The following is a 17,253-nucleotide window of genomic DNA, read 5'->3' as shown; positions in this document are numbered from 1 at the left end:
GTCCAGATGGTAAAATAAAAGAAAGATATTATTGAAACAGTCACAAAATAATCATAAAAACTGTGTATTTTTTGTGTAACTGATGTAAAAGGTGCTTCTCATATGATTACCAATTTTTAAATTTTTACCTTTATATATGTCCTTTAATATACATTCAAAAATTTCCATAATAAAAAGTTTTAAGTGATAATTCACCTAAAGTAACAAGAAAATTAAATACAAATCCTTCTCAATCCAACAGAGGTTTTAAGAACTGTATATGCTCATCTACACATTATATGAAAGAAAGAAATTTCCCATTTTACCCAAGAAAAATGTAAATAGTTAAGAACAGTCAAGAGTACCTTAATTTCTACTGAACTACAACATAAAGATATAATAATCAAAACATTAAGATAGTGGAATAAGAATACACAAGAGGGTCAATGCAATAATAGGCAGCCAGCTCAGAAATAGATTCCATTATATACAGAAATGTGGCATAAGACAATACGATGCTTCAGTTCAGTAGGAGAAAGATGATGGATTTAATGGATTGTGCTGCCATTCTTGGCTATCTGTCTGGATATGAACAAGGTTAGGCTCCTAACTCACAGCATGGATATTTTCTAAGAAATTTGGGAGACAACAATATAACATAGTGATTAGAGAAATTCTTATCCAGAAAAGAGTATTGGACAGAGTCAGAGGGCATATAATAGGTTGGGAAATACATTTTACAGTGTATATGGAAGATACAGATTTATGAATAACATAATACGTAATATGAGAATAACATAAAAATAGATAAGAACAAGGCAAACAATCTAAAAGAAGAATGAATAAAGGATATGAACAAGCAAGTTTACAGATGAATAACCAACAAATAAAATGAAAAGATGCCTAGTTTTCTATGTGTCACACATAAACACACATGTGCAAGTCCAGGCATGCACACACAAACACATACACAGATACTTCCTTTCTCACATATCAGATTAGCAGAAATTAAAGTGAATAAATACTGCTGACTGAGGTGAGAAAAGTGCTCCTTTCATGTTAATTGTGGATCTATGAATTGCAACAGTCTTCTAGAAAGAGCAATTTTATATGATACCATTTAAGTTTTTAGTAAATACATATACCCTTTGACTTACAATTTTGCCTTACATATATACCCTAGAAATAAAAACACAACTATACAAAGATATATATACAAAGAATATCCAATACATTATTTTTCAAGGTGGCAAAGACCAGACACATCTACAGTGAGATGGCTAAATAAATCATATTTATGTACACTTATGTTTTGTAATACAATTCAGCCATGAAAAAAAGAGTCATTCCACTTGAACTGGGAATTTTCATGATGTAATTTTTACCTGAGAAGAATATGATACAGAGAAGTGTAAATAAGATTTCATTATTGTAGGATGAGCAATGCATTTTTAAATCTTCTACCTGGAAAAAATGTGGATATTAGAAATTAAGTTGATAGCATTGGGCTTTCTAGAATAGAGGTAGAGGTAGAAATGAGGGAAAAGGAGAAGAGGAAAAGAGACAAGTCAAAATAAAAGTTCTATGAGAACAGCAGCATATATATTATGATCTCTTTCACATAAAATTATGTAATTGATTTATTTGTGTGTATGTCTATGTAGGCCTTTATACATACATAAAGAAATGTGTGAAAGAGTCTCCAACATGTTAATAATGGGGAAAAGAAACAAGAATGATGAAATCCTATTGTTTTCTTTTTCAAGATTTTCACTGAAAAATGCATTATAAAATTAGGATGCAATTATCTGTTAATTTTTGCATGTATATATCAGTTAAGGACAGAAATAGTCTTCAGAGAAATTAACATTTTCTTTTAGAAATTGTCAATGGGAGACAACTTTTAACCATTGAGTGTAGATACAATTTTTTTAATACCCCAAAATTACCTGTAATTGTATAAAATAGGGATTCAAATAGAAAAAGAGTTTTTTAGAGGGTTTTTTTCAATTTTAGTAATATTTTTATTAATCTTACTTCTCCATACTTACTTTTTAGTCACTGTTGTGAATTTAACATGTGATGTTTGTATGAAGTAATGACATTGATTTTTTTTTCATGATTTATAAATAGTCTCTGAAAGAAGTCTAAAAAGGAGTTTTCCAGTGAATACAGTTTCTTTTATATTACCATAAAAAGAAAATGGAAAACATTCAGATATACAGATTGTTATGGTATTTCCTGGGATGAAAAAAACATTTTTATAATTTTATAGTCATATCTCTCAGGACTGCTAGAACACAAAAAAAATTTTTTTACCATTAGAATATATTTGAAAAATTGAGTTTGTTTAATGTAGAAATAGGAACAAAGGCTCTTTTTCAATGAATCAGTGATCAGCGTAAGAGAAGACTGTGAGATATTATTCTACCCCCACTAAAAATAAAGGAATAATTTATGAGCTTTGGAATTTTTACTTTTGAGTGTATACCCACCAGGAACCCCAATATATACAACACAGACAAAATATTAATTGAAAATTTAGAACATAGGAGATTTTTGCTCTGCATACACTGGTCCAACTTTATAGTCTCAAATAACCAAATGTTGGTTTTCCTAGTTTTAGTTCCTATAGCGTGTAACTTGACCAATTAGTAATCTCTGTGAATTTTTTTTCTCAAGTTATGTGATAAATGAGACAAGGAGCAATTTTGAAGTTACCACCAGTGACTTTAGCCCATATTCTCGTGATTTCATGAAATTAAAGAATTTGTGTTGTACTCAGCAACAAACCTTAGACCAGAAGTTCCCAGTCTGAAAAAGTTACAAATAAGTTAGATTTGAGCTGCTTAGCTTATATCTCAATTAAGCAAACTTCACGTTATGAAATGAACTCTGAATTTTTCTTACCACAATTATTGAATTTTTCTATTTTTCTGTCTTCTGTTAACCAAAGTTTATTATTTAAAAACTCCCTCCAGGGATGCCTGGCTGGCTCAGTGGGTTAAGCCTATGCTTTCAGCTCAGGTCATGGTCTCAGGGTCCTGAAACCGAGACCCACATCAGGCTCTCTGCTCAGCAGGGAGCCTGCTTCCCCCTCTTTCTCTGCCTGCCTCTCTGCTTCCTTGTGGTCTCTTTCTCTCTCTCTCTCTGTCAAATAAACAAAGAAAATCTTTAAAAAATAAAATAAAAAATGAAAAATAAAAACTCCCTCCAAAATGTGTTAATCTATCGAGTAAAAATTCTAACCAAAATATACATGTTCAGACAGACATTTACTTCTGTCTGTCTAGATTTTAGTTTCTGATTTAAAAAGAAAAAAGTCCTTTCCAGGATGTTAATTTCTTACTTAGGTGTTTGTTATCATACAGACAAATTGCAACACTATATTAATGAAAATCTCTGCTCTCTCACCTACTTCCTGTATATCATGGGAAATTGGAAATGTTTTCTTGAAGTAACATAAAAGGTACAGAAATGAAGCAGTATTATTTGTGCATTGATTTTCCTTAGAAACTCCAAACTGGAAATAGATAGCATTTCTTCCTGCAATCTGCAAATCTATTCTTTAAAAAATTCTGAAATTCCCTTAATGCTTCAGAAGGATTCCCAACAGGATGAAGTCAAAGTTGTTCTACTGGGCCTTGTGAGCTAATCCTCAAATCATCTACACACCAATAGTTATAACAATTAAAACGGTACATTCTGTCCTCAGGGTTTACCATAGGGGCATGTTTATAAAATGTCACCGAATAGAGTTTAGAATAAGCTTGTTTTCCTTCCTCTTGTCTCTTTTAATGGTCCCACTACCCAAATACATTCTTGTCCACTTGAAAATCCCAAAGGTACATTAGAATTAACATATCCAAATCTGAAATTAAGATCTTCCTCCATTCCATCCCCAAACCTGGTATTCTTCCAATGTTCCCTGTCTCAGGGAATAGGGTCTGCAAACAAGTATTTGTGCACACCATAAATCAGGAACATATTCATGAAACTAACTTCTTCCTCAATTCCATTTTGACTACTACCTCTAGATGTTATGTACCAAAGATGTCTTAAGTCCAACTATTTGTACAGTTAATCCTAAAATCCATAATGCATTCATCTCCTGCCTGGACTTATTAAATAAATTCCTAGCAACACTATCTGTATCTGCTCACACAGTCATCCACTTCATTTTCCATTTTCCACACTGATGCCAGACTGATTTTTATAAAATGCACACCATTTCAACATCATCCCCTACACACTCTCCCCACTCGACATGTATAAATAACTTCTCATTCCACATAGAATAACAACTACAATTGGTAATCCTAAATATCCATTTCTGGATATTTCTGAGAAATAGACCCAGTAATTAACTGTATACAGTTGAGGAAGATTTTTTGTATTACATGCATATATTATTTACAGTAACACTAATTGAATTCACAAATAATAGCCAATATTTTACTGGATCGACATAATAGAAGTTTAGTTCTCCTTTATGTAAGTATGAAGTACATGTTCTTAACTGAACAGCTGTTCCTTCCATTTGATGATTCAGAGTAGCAAACTCTTTCCAACTTGTCACTCAAGCATTTTCCACACATGATTTCCTTCAGGGTTTGCGTTTTCATTTGAATCAAGCTAAAATGGGAAAGTTCAAGGGGATTCCAAATGTGAGGTTCTTATGACCCAGAAATGTAAGTGATATACATCACTTTCAATCCTAAACTCAATCATATCACTATAGTCAACTGAAAAGGGGGTCTGTGTGTCTAGGATGAAAAGAAAATGGATTTGGAGGTCACCTAACAGTTTCTTCTCCTGATTTGACTATAGTTTCTGATTCTCATTTACCTGTTTTACCCTCCTTCCCCTGTAGACAATACTTTCAACATCTTCCCAAGGGAGTCAAATCCAATTCCCATCTAGCCTGTAATCCAAGAAAAAGCTAGGATCTCCAGTTGATACTCTGGTCTCTCCATCAAATCCAGGTGTAGCTGTTCTGTGTCTGGAAACCAAGAATTTTTTTAGTATTTTGGCACATGTTATAATTACACATTGACAATATGCAATTTTTGTAGGATTTATCTGTCATCCTCTGGAGAACATGAACTTTGCACAATATCCAGTCTTTATCAACATAATATTGTCAATATAAATGAACCACCCTGTGCTCTACAAAATGTCCCCCAAATAAATATTCCTTCTGTCCTCTTAACCCATTACATTCTCTTCTTAGTAAACTTTACGCCACTAAAAAGACTTACTTTTTTTGAGGGATCTATCCACCGCAAGAAGACCTCTGTCCTTAATCTGATTTTCTGACTATGTTACAGATTAACAACATTTTGCTGAGTTAAACTGGATATTGGATGTTCAGAAGCTGTTCCCAACCCCAGTGTTTAGCCTGTCTCTATTCCAGGGATCTCACTATGTGGCCAGCAAGGCTACCCTTGTGTAGGCATAGATATAGGGTGGGTCTGAAATATCTGGAGATTTGGCAGTTGTCTCTGATCAGATGTCAGAAAGTGTAGAATGTCACCCCAACCCCAATTTCTCTGTGGGTTCTCTTCTCCTACATGCTCATTCCTACTCCCAATTTGTAGCCCCATCTCTGCCTTACCTGTCTGGCTTGAGTGAAAACAGGTACTGGATGAGCTGATTGTTGGAAGATTAATGACCTCACTTGCTAATTTCACAGGATTTCCCACACTGGCTTTGGCTGATGCCTGACAACCTTCAGGTTCTTTTTCACACTTGACTAGAGACTCTGGTCATGTCCTCCCACATCTGGTCTTCACAAATATATCCCAGGCTATCTCTCTGAACTGAGTTATCACTGTTGGAATTGGTCTGTTCTCAGGAAAAAGTGAGTCTCGAAAATTCAGAGTCCAAGAAGGGGATTTAATTCCTTGTCCCTCGTCTTGCTACCTCCCATTCTTTCTGTCATGTGATGTCTTCAGCCTGGAGATGACCTAGATCTACGATTCTAGTCAATGATTTGTTGAGCAATGCATGGAATAGGTACAGCAATATCCACTGCATTCTACATGGCAGAAAAGAAATTAATTTAAATCTTTCCATCTTTGCCTCTGAGATGGTATATGAAAATATGGGCATAGCATGTGAAATGTTGGAAATAGAAAGACAGTTCCTAAAATGGTTTGTCCTACTAATAACCTCACACTCTTATGGACTGTTCGTGTTTTCAGCTTTTGCGCCGAAGTCTGTTGGAACTTGTGATCTGGTCTCTTAAATGGAATAGGGCTTGTCTATCCTGAAAGGCTTTCTACCTCTTCCAGCTTTCTTTGGTCTGGTAACCCCTTAGCCCCTCTTTTATACTCTCTCTCTACATGCCCCAACCCATCCTCTACAGTCACTTTTGAGGAGTAAGTCTCTCAGCCACTCTCAAACACTACAGGAATTTCCAGGTGTTGGCCATGCAATGCAGTAATGGGAAGCATCCTCCAGAACTAAACATCAAGGCTGTCCTGCCTGCAAACTCTGCAGGAAAAAGTTCATTGTGATGTAGCCAAATATGGAAGGAGCACAGTGAGAAATAGTTTTTTTTCCAGTGACTGAAATGGGAATCTGGGCAAAAGTTCTTCTCTTCTCTTCTAAGGCTACTTATGATGGGCAAAATAACTGCCATCAATGACATGAACCTGAAAATACATTAGGTTGCATGAAAAGGAAGAATGGGGGTGCCTGGGTGGCTCAGTGGGTTACGCCTCTGCCTTTGGCTTAGGTCATGATCTCAGGGTCTTGGAATCAGCCTCCGCATCAGGCTCTCTGCTCAGCAGGGAGCCTGCTTCCCCCTCTCTCTCTGCCTGCCTCTCTGACTACTTGTGATCTCTCTTTCTCTATCTGTCAAATAAATAAATAAATAAAATCTTAAAAAAAAAAAAAAGGAAGAATGAAGGCTGTAGACAGAATGACAGTTGCTCATCAGCTGACCTTGAAATAAAGAGATTTTCCTGAATTATCTGGAAAGGTCTAATGTAATCACAAAGGTCCTTAAAGTGGAAGAGGGAGGGGGAAGAATCAGGGTCTAAGGAAACTGTGACAACAAAAGGCAGGTACCAAGAGATGCAACCTTGCTGGCTTTGAAGCTGCAAGAAGGGGCCCATGAGCCAAATGATGTAGACAACTTCTCAAAGTCAGAAAAGGGGAAGAAACAAAGTCTTACCCAAACCTTTCAGAAAGGAATTCACCCTACTTTGATTTTAGTCTAGTGAAATTTATGTCAGACTTCTGCACAACAGAACTAATATAATACGTGTATATATTTTTAAAGCCACTATTCATGGTTATTTGTTAACAGCAATAGAGAATACAATACCTCATACTATTAATTTGCCTCCCTGCCTTCCAAATACCAGTCCTCTCCAGAGGGGGAAATTAAAAACAACATATCTCATTCCTCCTCTACTGTTGCCATCCTCTGTCTTCCTTATAACCTCCCAGGGCCAGAAGAGGTAAACTTGTCCCCTTTTAGGACATGTCCTCCTTGTAATAGGGTAGAAAGTATAAGACCCTCTAATCATGGAAGAAAACAAGAAGAGGTGATATCACCAAACCTGGTATATCCCTAGTGAAAAGAAGGAAATAAATAAATTTAGATAGTCTCCATTTAAAGAATCCCTAAACAGCCAAGAACTAGCTTTTTCCAACTTTAAATACCATGAAAAGAAACATAAAATGGGATATTTATTTATTTATTTTAAAGACTCTATTTATTTGTCAGAGAGAACAAGCACAAAAGGGGGAACAGCAAAGGGAGAGGGAGAAGCAGGCTCCCTGCCCAGCAGGGAGCCTGCTGTGGGACTCAATCCCAGGACCCTTAGATCATGACCTGAGCTGAAGGCAGTTGCTTAACCGACTGAGCCACCCAGGTGTCCCTAAAATGGGATATTTAAATTGCATGGTTTAATATTTGCAAGAAATTTATCCCCAAGGACTAAGGAACTTCTGTGGTTGTTTCTCCAGGGTAACTGTGAAGATGGAATTTCACCTATATATCACCTGTGCTGACAAAAACATGGAGAATGTAACAATTTGCTACTGGATTACACCCCACCTTAGTAACAGTGTTGTTTTAAAAAATAAAGAAGACATTGACATATATTGACTATAGACAGATAACAATTATACATAGCCAATACCTAAAACAGTCTGCATCGCACATAAAGGGAGAAAAAGAGAAAGTTTTGCCACTGTTCTGGAGTGTAAAGTGGTGATGACAGAAAGTTAACAGAGACTTGGCACTCACAGAGAGCAACATGGTTCGAATGAGCCCACACAGCAGAAGCGGGGCTCGGATGCAGTGAGAAGAGCAGAGTCTGAGGAAACTGAGCCCCAAACACACAGTGCTGAAGCCAGTCAGCCCCACCGCCGGCTTTGCTGTTCCATGAGACAACAAATTGTGTCTATCCTCAAATCAAAATAATAGGGATGTGTCATGAATATGGGGATATCTTTTCCTATTTTTCACTACAGTATTCACAAGTCTATATGTAATAAAGTCAGAAAGCCAGACAGAAAACACAGAAGACTTTTGTAAGGAAAAAAAAATGGTTTAAGTTACATAATTATGAGATGATCAAGTACACCTGCTATTTCAGGTTGTTGTCAATTCTGGGGGCGGGAGAGGAGGGGGGGAATGTATTCAACTGGTATATTTGTGCTGGAAAGAAGGTGCCTAGTGAGATTTTTCAATAAATTAAAAAGTAGAAATTTTTAAAGAGCTCAGAATTATTCATTATATTGCAGGAAGTAATTATTTTAAGTATTTAATTGCTAAAGTGTTGTATCTTTCAGTGAATACAATGCAAATATAAGTTAATTTTCAAAATTACTTATAAACCTCCTAGATATATTCATATTAAATGAGGAATATATGTTGTCATATTTAGTCTAACAGTATTACTTTGGCATATATATTGTTTGCATCATTATAAACATCTATCAAAGATATTTATATCTACAAACTCTTGAAAATTAATTGTTCAAGAATTATCTAGGAGGGCATGAGTAGTTTCTAAACAGAGGATTTACACAAGTTAATTCTTCCTATAAAAGAATATAAGTTCAGGGCCCCCTGGGTGGCTCAGTTGGCTGGGTGTCCAACTCTTGATCTTTGCTCAGTTCATGATCCCAGCATCATGGTATTAAGCCCTGCTTTGGAGCCCATGCTCAGCAAAGAGTCTTCTCTCCTCTTGCTCTGCCTGTCTCCCCACTCATCTTCTTTCTCCCTCTCAAATTTAAAAAAAAAAAGAATATAAGTTCAAAAAGTTTTAAAATGTGTGTATCTGTAAACACAAAGCTCATTAAAGTTACAAAGATACAATAATTTGGATATTCTGTTTCATTTTTATCCTTGAGGATGGATTATAAACAACAAGAGCACAAAGTAAATGGAACCTGTCTTTACAGTGCTCATTAATTATTTTGATGATCACAAGAACTTAGGATAAAAACAAGTCTATCTACTCTGAATTTTTTATTCATTCATTTAACAAGTATATTAAGGCCCTACTATGTGCTAAACCCAAGGACCCATGCTTTATTTAAACAGAATAAAATCTAAGGAATAGTGAAAGTTTTCCTGAGAAATATTTATTTCTTTATAATTTTTCTCAGTGCCCCTAAAACTTCCTTGTTTCTTAGGCTATAAATAAAGGGGTTGAGCAGAGGGATGATAATCGTGTAGAACAGTGAATACATTTTATCCTGATATTGATCCGGGCCAGACCCAGGACGCACATACATGAAGAAGAGAGTGCCATAGAACAAGGAAACAGAGAGCAGGTGGGCGCTGCAAGTGGAGAAGGCTTTACTCCTGCCCTTTTTGGACATCTTTTTCAGGATGGCAAAGAGGACACAGGTATAAGACACTATGATGGTCATAAAAGTAAAAGCTTGTATAAAAGCAGCAAAAATGAAAACCACCAGTGCATTAATAGATGGGTCAGTGCAAGAAATTATATATAGCAGCAAAATTTCACAGTAGAAATGAGGTATTATATTGGACCTGCAAAAGGTTAACCTAAATAATAACCCTACATGAATTGTGGGATGCAGAAAACCAATTACATAAGACAAACTTATCAACCAAGTACAGAACCTGTTGGACACCACCACTGGATAAAGTAAGGGGTTGCATATGGCTACATAGCGGTCATAGGCCATCACTACCAGAAGGAAACATTCCGTGGTGGCACTGGAACCAAAAAAATAATATTGGGCCATGCACTCAAAGAGGGATATCATTTGACTTTTGTCTAAGATGTTGACAAGCATCCTGGGAGTCACAGAGGATGAGGAACAAGCATCTGCAAAGGCCAAACTGCCAAGGAGTAAGTACATGGGGGTGTGAAGATGGGGATGCTTCCAGATGAGAAGAATCAGTCCGAGGTTGCCCACCATGGTGGTGAGGTAGATGACCAAGAACACCAGGAACAGGGGGGCCTGCAGCCCTGGAAGATCTGTGAGTCCTGTGAGAATGAACCCGGTCACCCACGTCTTGTTTGTCTCCATCATATGCACAGGGGCTGATCACTACCAGGAGAGAATATGTAAAGGAAAATTTTTTTAATTATTTTCTTTTATTTTTTCAGTATTCCATAATTCATTGTTTATGAATCACAGCCAGTGCTCCATGCAATATGTGCCCTCCTTAATACCCACAACCAGGCTCACCCAACCTCCCACCTCTCCCCTCCAAAACCCTTAGTTTGTTTCTCAGAGTCCACAGTCTCTCATGGTTTATCTCCCTCTCCAATTTCCCCCAATTTACTTTTCCATTCCTTCTCCTAATTTCCTCCATGCTATTCCTTATGCTCCACAAGTAAGTGAAACCATATGATAATTGACTCTCTCTTCTTGACGTATTTCACTCAGCATAATCTCCTCCAGTCCCATCCAGGTAAAGGAAAAACTTAATCAAGGATCAGGAAAACTTGTATTATATGTCAATATCATATCCCTCTATTTCTGATGGCCCTTACTCAACAAATATTAAAGTTTAGAGTTACTCTTTTTTAGAACACACTAATGATGTTAAATATAAGTAGTTTCAGGAAGTAAAATTCATTAAAAAGACTTTTAAATGTGTGTATATACTAATTTATGTGTATCTGTGTGTGTGTGTGTGTGTGTGTGTGTGTGTAAAATACTTGAAGAGACACTGGTTCAGGTTCAAATGTATTTTCACCTTTTCTCAGGCATTCTTTCATATCTTTTCTATTGAATAAAAACTGGACTATATATTTGGTATTGAAATATATCATTCTCTCTCTCTCTAAGACATTACTGTATAGAATAATGAGAGAGTAACTTAAAATCCCATTTCAGCTATTTTCTGTCTATTACCATTATGTCATTTGAGTCTATATTCAACAAATTCTCCTCAGGTTCCTAAAAGACCCTTTTGACTTTACATTCTTCAAAGTTACTCCAAATTTCTAATAGAATCTTTAATTTTCCCAATAAATTGTCATATGTGAACATAATCATTCATTCAGTTAACAAATATTTATTTAGTGCCTTCTGCATTATCATTCTTAGCTCCATCACACGTAGATCTTCTAATTCTGGTGTCATACTTGAGAAACTAAAATAACCACTCTTTCAAGACTAGAGAAGAAACAAAAACACTAGCCAGCTTATTTGCACATTTGGAATGGATCTGAGAGCCCCCATTAAACATGCACATGTATACAATTATCATGTAGTTAACCAAAAATGTTTTTAACATTTTACAGGCTCATAATTTTTTTAGAGGCTCATAATTCTAAAATGATTAATAGGATTTTTTTTCCTGCTCTTCTTGAGATTGCAAGTGGGACTATCAAAGTCAGGGTGAATGAAACATTACAAATGGAACCACAGTTGAAAAAATAACCAGTGTTTTGAAAATGTGGATTTAATGTAAATAGTAAAAATTATAAAGTCTGTTTAAAAGGTAAATCAAATGAGAAAAGATGAACCACAGTAATAGGCAGTGACTAACATAAAGACCGTCAAGGCAGATAACAGCCCCTAACTACAAATGGATCCATGAGGTTTATGAGCCTGGGAAGCAAGGGAGAAGGCTGGGTCCTGTGGAGACCCAAGAGAAAAAAACTCAGTCCTCATCTGAACATAAAATGTTTTATGTCTCCCTTAGTATCTAAAGCAGGGTCTACCCATTTACAAACAGCTGATCTAAATATATAACCATTCAAGGGACTATTTACCACTCTTGGATTCACAGCTTCCGGGCTTTGATGACAAGATCATCCAAGTGGGTGTCATTCCAACACATACATTTACTTCTACACCAATTCCACATAGCTGAAGATTCCCTGTATGTGCTAGCCTAAAATATCTCAAACCTCCCATTTGGTAATTCAAAAGAAAGAATAACAGTATTTGTGAAAAATTCAGTTCTGAAAAAATAATCTTTGAACAGTAAAAATATAGAGAAGAATTGGGATATTTTCTATAAAAAGGCACCTGGAGTTTCTCTCTTTAAAAAGGAGGCTATATTGAGGAACAGAGTTCTTCATCTCCAGTTGAAAAAGACAAAATTTGGGATTGATTTTAGACACCAAGAAACACCAGCAGAGAGTCTGGTCACACTGGTAGTTATCATCAAATAAGCACATTGCTGTCAAGTCACTGCAAGTACCAGATTATCCTTATTCACACTCTTCTAAGAATACAACAGTAAGGTGTGGGTCTTGGCAAACACGGTGAATTCTTTTCTGCAGATTTCCTGACAAGAACTATGTAAAAAAGAGCCACACTGAAGGGGAAAGTATAGACTCTCTTTAAAAGTCTATAACTCTCTAATTCTTATCTATTTGAAAATTTCCCTACTTCTATGAGGTTTCCATAATAAGGTGAAAGAATTAATTTTACTTTCAAATCATATTAGGTTTATTCTATAATTCATTGTCCTGGCAAAGAAAATGTTAACAGAAATGTAATAATGTTTCGAAAGCTGGAGTCTCAATTCTGCCTCTAAATTAGTAAGTGAGGTGTCTAAACCATTTTATGACCTTCATTTTAAGGTTCTCTTCTGTAAAGCACTAGATTTGCTGAGGTGCATTTCTGCTCACAGTCTGTGAGATTCTAACTTCTAGTGTTATTCAGTAGGTAACATAGCATGGTGGTGAAGCACACAGATGCTTTAATAGTTTGAACCCTCATTCTACAATTATATAGTCTCTTGCCACAAGGGGGTTAAAGTAATCGAACATAATTTTTATTTAGCTGTTCAGTTAGGATTCCTTTCTGTTCCATTTGATAGATAAAACATCTCAAAAAAACTTTTCAGATATTTTGACAGCTCATGAGAAACTCTTGGTACTAAAATGATATGTTCTGTCATTTTTGGTGGAAAGAATAATGACAATAAAATAAAGCACTGTATTCTCACCCAGTTTTTATAAGAAGATGCAGAGATGTCATAAGAAATAAATTTTCATGAAGAACTCATAAGATACAAGAAGAAAGATGTCAAAGACAGCTACTTGTCTCATGTTAGTTTTCTTTGAAAAATGCAGTTTGGAAGGAAAGATATTTATTTCTTACCATCTTCAAACCTGTTTGCAAAGAGAATATTGAAATTCCCTCAATGCCACCAAAAGATTCCCTCTAGAATGAAGTCAACCTACTGGGCATTATAGTCTAGTCAACAAATCATTTTTAATGTACTTTTTTTAGCTATTATTTTTATAGCTTGTTTCTTCTGCAAACAAAATCAGATTAATTGGAGCAAAAAATTAAAATGTAGAAAAGCACAAAGAAACCAACTTGTTGTAATCTCACTAAACACTATGAATACAGTTAAGTTTTTGGTGTATATTTCTCCTATGATTTACCCATGTGTGTAGTTACTATTTATATATATATATATATATATATATATATATATATACACACACACACATACACATATATATATTATATTTATAGAGAGATACATAATTTTATATGAACATTTTAAAAATAAAATAATGCCTCTGTTATACATGGTTTTTCATAAACTACATTTAACTTAATAATACACCATTTATAATTTTATTTTCTTAACTTTATTTATTCATTTATTTGAGAGAGACAGTGAGCATACACATGCACGACAGAGAGAGAGCACACAAGCTGGGGGAGAGACAGAGGGAGAGGGGTAAAAGACTCCTCACTGATCAGGGAGCCCAACCTAGTCCTTGATCCCAGGACCCTGGAATCATGACCTGAGCCAAAGGCAGATGCTTAACCAACTAAGCCACCCAGATGCCCCCATTTATAGTCTTCTATATCATTACTCTTGACTCTTTTTTTTTTAATTTTTAATTTATTTATTTTTTAAATTTTTATTTTATTTTTTTCAGTGTTCCAAGATTCATTGTTTATGCACCACACCCAGTGCTCCATGCAATACGTGCCCTCCTTAATACCCACCACCAGGTTCACCTAACCCCTCATCCCGTTCCCCTCCAAAACCCTTAGTTTGTTCCTCAGAGTGCACAGTCTCTCATGCTTTCTATCCCCCTCCAATTTCCCCCAACTACTTCCTCCTCTCCATCTCCCAATGTCGTCCATGTTATTCCTTATGCTCCACAAGTAAGTGAAACCATATGATAATTGGCTGTCTCTACTTGACTTATTTCACTCAGGATAATCTCCTCCAGTCCCGTCCAAGTTGATACAAAAGTTGGGTAATCATCCTTTCTGATGGAGGCATAATATTCCATTGTATATATGGGCCATGTCTTCTTTATCCATTCTTCTGTTGAAGGGCATCTTGGCTCTTTCCACAATTTGGTGACTGTGGCCATTGCTGCTATGAACATTGGTGTACAGATGGCCCTTCTTTTCACTATATCTGTATCTTTAGGGTAAATACCCAATAGTGCAATTGCAGGGTCATAGGGTAGCTCTATTTTTAATTTCTTAAGGGATCTCCACACTGTTTTCCAAAGTGGCTGCACCAACTTGCATTCCCACCAACAGTGTAAGAGGGTTCCCCTTTCTCTACATCCTATCCAACAGTTGTTGTTTACTGTCTTGCTAATTTTGGCCAGTCTAATTGGATTGAAAGAATAAACATTGTTAAAATGTCTATACTGCCTAGCACAATCTATACTTTCAATGCCATCCTGGTTGAAATTTCACCGGCATTTTTCAAAGAGCTGAAACAAACAATCCTAAAATTTGTATGGAACTAGAAGAGACCCCGAATTACTAAGGAAATGTTGAAAAAAAAAAAAAACTTGGGAGAATCACATTGTCTAATTTCAAGCTTTACTACAAAGTTATGATCACCAAGACAGCATGGTACTGGCACAAAAACAGACACATAGACCAGTGGAACAGAGAGAGAGACCAGATATGGACCCACAACTCTATGGTCAACTAATCTTTGAGAAAGCAGGAAAAAATATACCATGGAAAAAAGACAATCTTTTTAATAAATGGTGCTGGAAAAATTGGACAGTTATGGAGAATGAAACTCAACCATTCTCTTACACCATACACAAAGATAAACTCAAAATGGATAAAAGACCTCAACGTGAGGCAGGAATCTATCAAAATCCTAGAGGAGAACATAGACAGTAACCTATTCCGCATTGACCACAGCAACTTCTTTCAAGACATGTCTCCAAAGGCAAAGGAAACAAAAGTGAAAATGAACTTCTGGAACTTCATCAAAATTAAAAGCTTCTGCACAGCAAAGGAAACAGTTAACAAAACAAAGAGGCAAACCATGTAATGGAAGAAGGTATTCACAAATGACACTACAGACAAAGGGCTGATATCCAAGATACATAAAGAACTCCTCAAACTCAACACGCACAAAACAGATAATCACATCAGAAAATGGGCAGAAGACATGAACAGACACTTCTCCAAAGAAGACATACAAATGGCTAACAGACACATGAAAAAAAGTTCATCATCATTAGCCATCAGGGAGATTTAAAACAAAACCATGTTGAGATACAGTTGACTCTTGAACAACATGAGGGTTAGGGGCACTGGTCATTTATGCTGTTGAAAGTCTGTGCATAACTTTCAACTCCTCAACAATGTAACTACTGTAATAGCTTGCTGTTGACTGTAAGCCTGACCAATAACACAGTTAATTAATACATATTTTGTATATTACATGTATTATACACTATATTCTTATAATAAAGTAAGCTAGAGAAAAAAGGTATTATTAATAAAATTATGAGAAAGTACATTTATAGTTATGTACTGTATTTGTTGATATTCTAAGCTGACATCCTTTGTTTACAAAATGCATAGTCTGTCAGTACCTACATTAATATTGTCTTATGATATAAAACACTATAGATGTTATATGTGTGACTAACACTAGACATTGAATACAAAAAGATGTGAAAAAGAAATTCATATTTATTTGCAAGAATACAATGCATGCACTGATACAAAGAAGTAGCAATATTATTGCTTTATGGTAGCCTACTATAATTAACATGACTGCTTCATGGTAGTCTAGCCTATGTTACTAATTTTTTATGGCATACCATATTATCACCATATTCATAATATAGTATTAGAAACATTGTTACATTTTTTAAAAACTACTTACCTGTGATGATAGGCTGAGAAGAAGTTTCTCCAATTATGAAAGAGAAAGAGACATATTATATGATAATGTAATTCTTTGAAAGCAAAGTTGTAAAACTAACAAGTTATTAATTTTATATTAAATATTACTTACCTTATTCCTGTGTAAGGATAAGCTGTCTTCTTCCACACAGGACTTGCACATGATGTTCTACAGGATGAGTACATAAATGATGATGATGACAGGAGAATATCTCACACAATTCTTGCTGTACAGCTATTAAGGTTTTCACACAAAGACACATAAAAAAAAAAAAACAGATTTTTTTAACAGTTTGGCATGGTGATTACTTACTGTCCATGAAGTAGAGGTTGGTCATCATACAGGTATTCATCCTCATCTTCACGTTAAGTAGGCTGAGGAGAAGGAAGAAGAGGGGGATTGGTCTTGCTGTCCCAAGGTCACAGAGGTGGAAGAGGTGGAGGAAGTAGAGGAGGTGGCAGGAGAGGCAGGCCCACTCTTATCAGATCTCTAAAAAGAATGTATAGTAAAATATCAATGGGCTGTGCAAGGTCTCTATCATTTTATTTCCCTTACTTTCCCCTTTAGAGTGATTCCCCCCCCACTCCCTCCCTGCATAGCCCACCCTCTGGCACCCACTGATGTGTATGGTTTATCTTTTTAAGGTTGTA

At 35.8% G+C, this 17,253-nt stretch overlaps 1 protein-coding gene across 1 annotated transcript; it reads right to left on the bottom strand.

Annotated features, from left to right (window-relative positions):
- Positions 1-9,591: 9,591 nt before the first annotated feature.
- Positions 9,592-10,515, bottom strand: LOC116882068 (olfactory receptor 5AC1-like). The gene has a single exon (XM_032882262.1). The coding sequence runs from the start codon at positions 10,513-10,515 to the stop codon at positions 9,592-9,594; it is 924 nt and encodes a 307-aa protein (XP_032738153.1).
- Between the last annotated feature and the right edge of the window lie 6,738 nt (positions 10,516-17,253).

The sequence above is a fragment of the Lontra canadensis genome, unplaced genomic scaffold (genome assembly GCF_010015895.1).
Source record: "Lontra canadensis isolate GAN:19392208 unplaced genomic scaffold, GSC_riverotter_1.0 scaffold80, whole genome shotgun sequence".
Taxonomy (NCBI): domain Eukaryota; kingdom Metazoa; phylum Chordata; class Mammalia; order Carnivora; family Mustelidae; genus Lontra; species Lontra canadensis.
Note: the sequence above shows the minus strand (reverse complement) of the source record. Positions and strands in the feature narration are given on the sequence as shown.

Excerpts from the sequence above, each read along its gene's own strand:
- LOC116882068 (XM_032882262.1), bottom strand. The coding sequence starts at position 10,515 with ATGATGGAGACAAACAAGACGTGGGTGACCGGGTTCATTCTCACAGGA.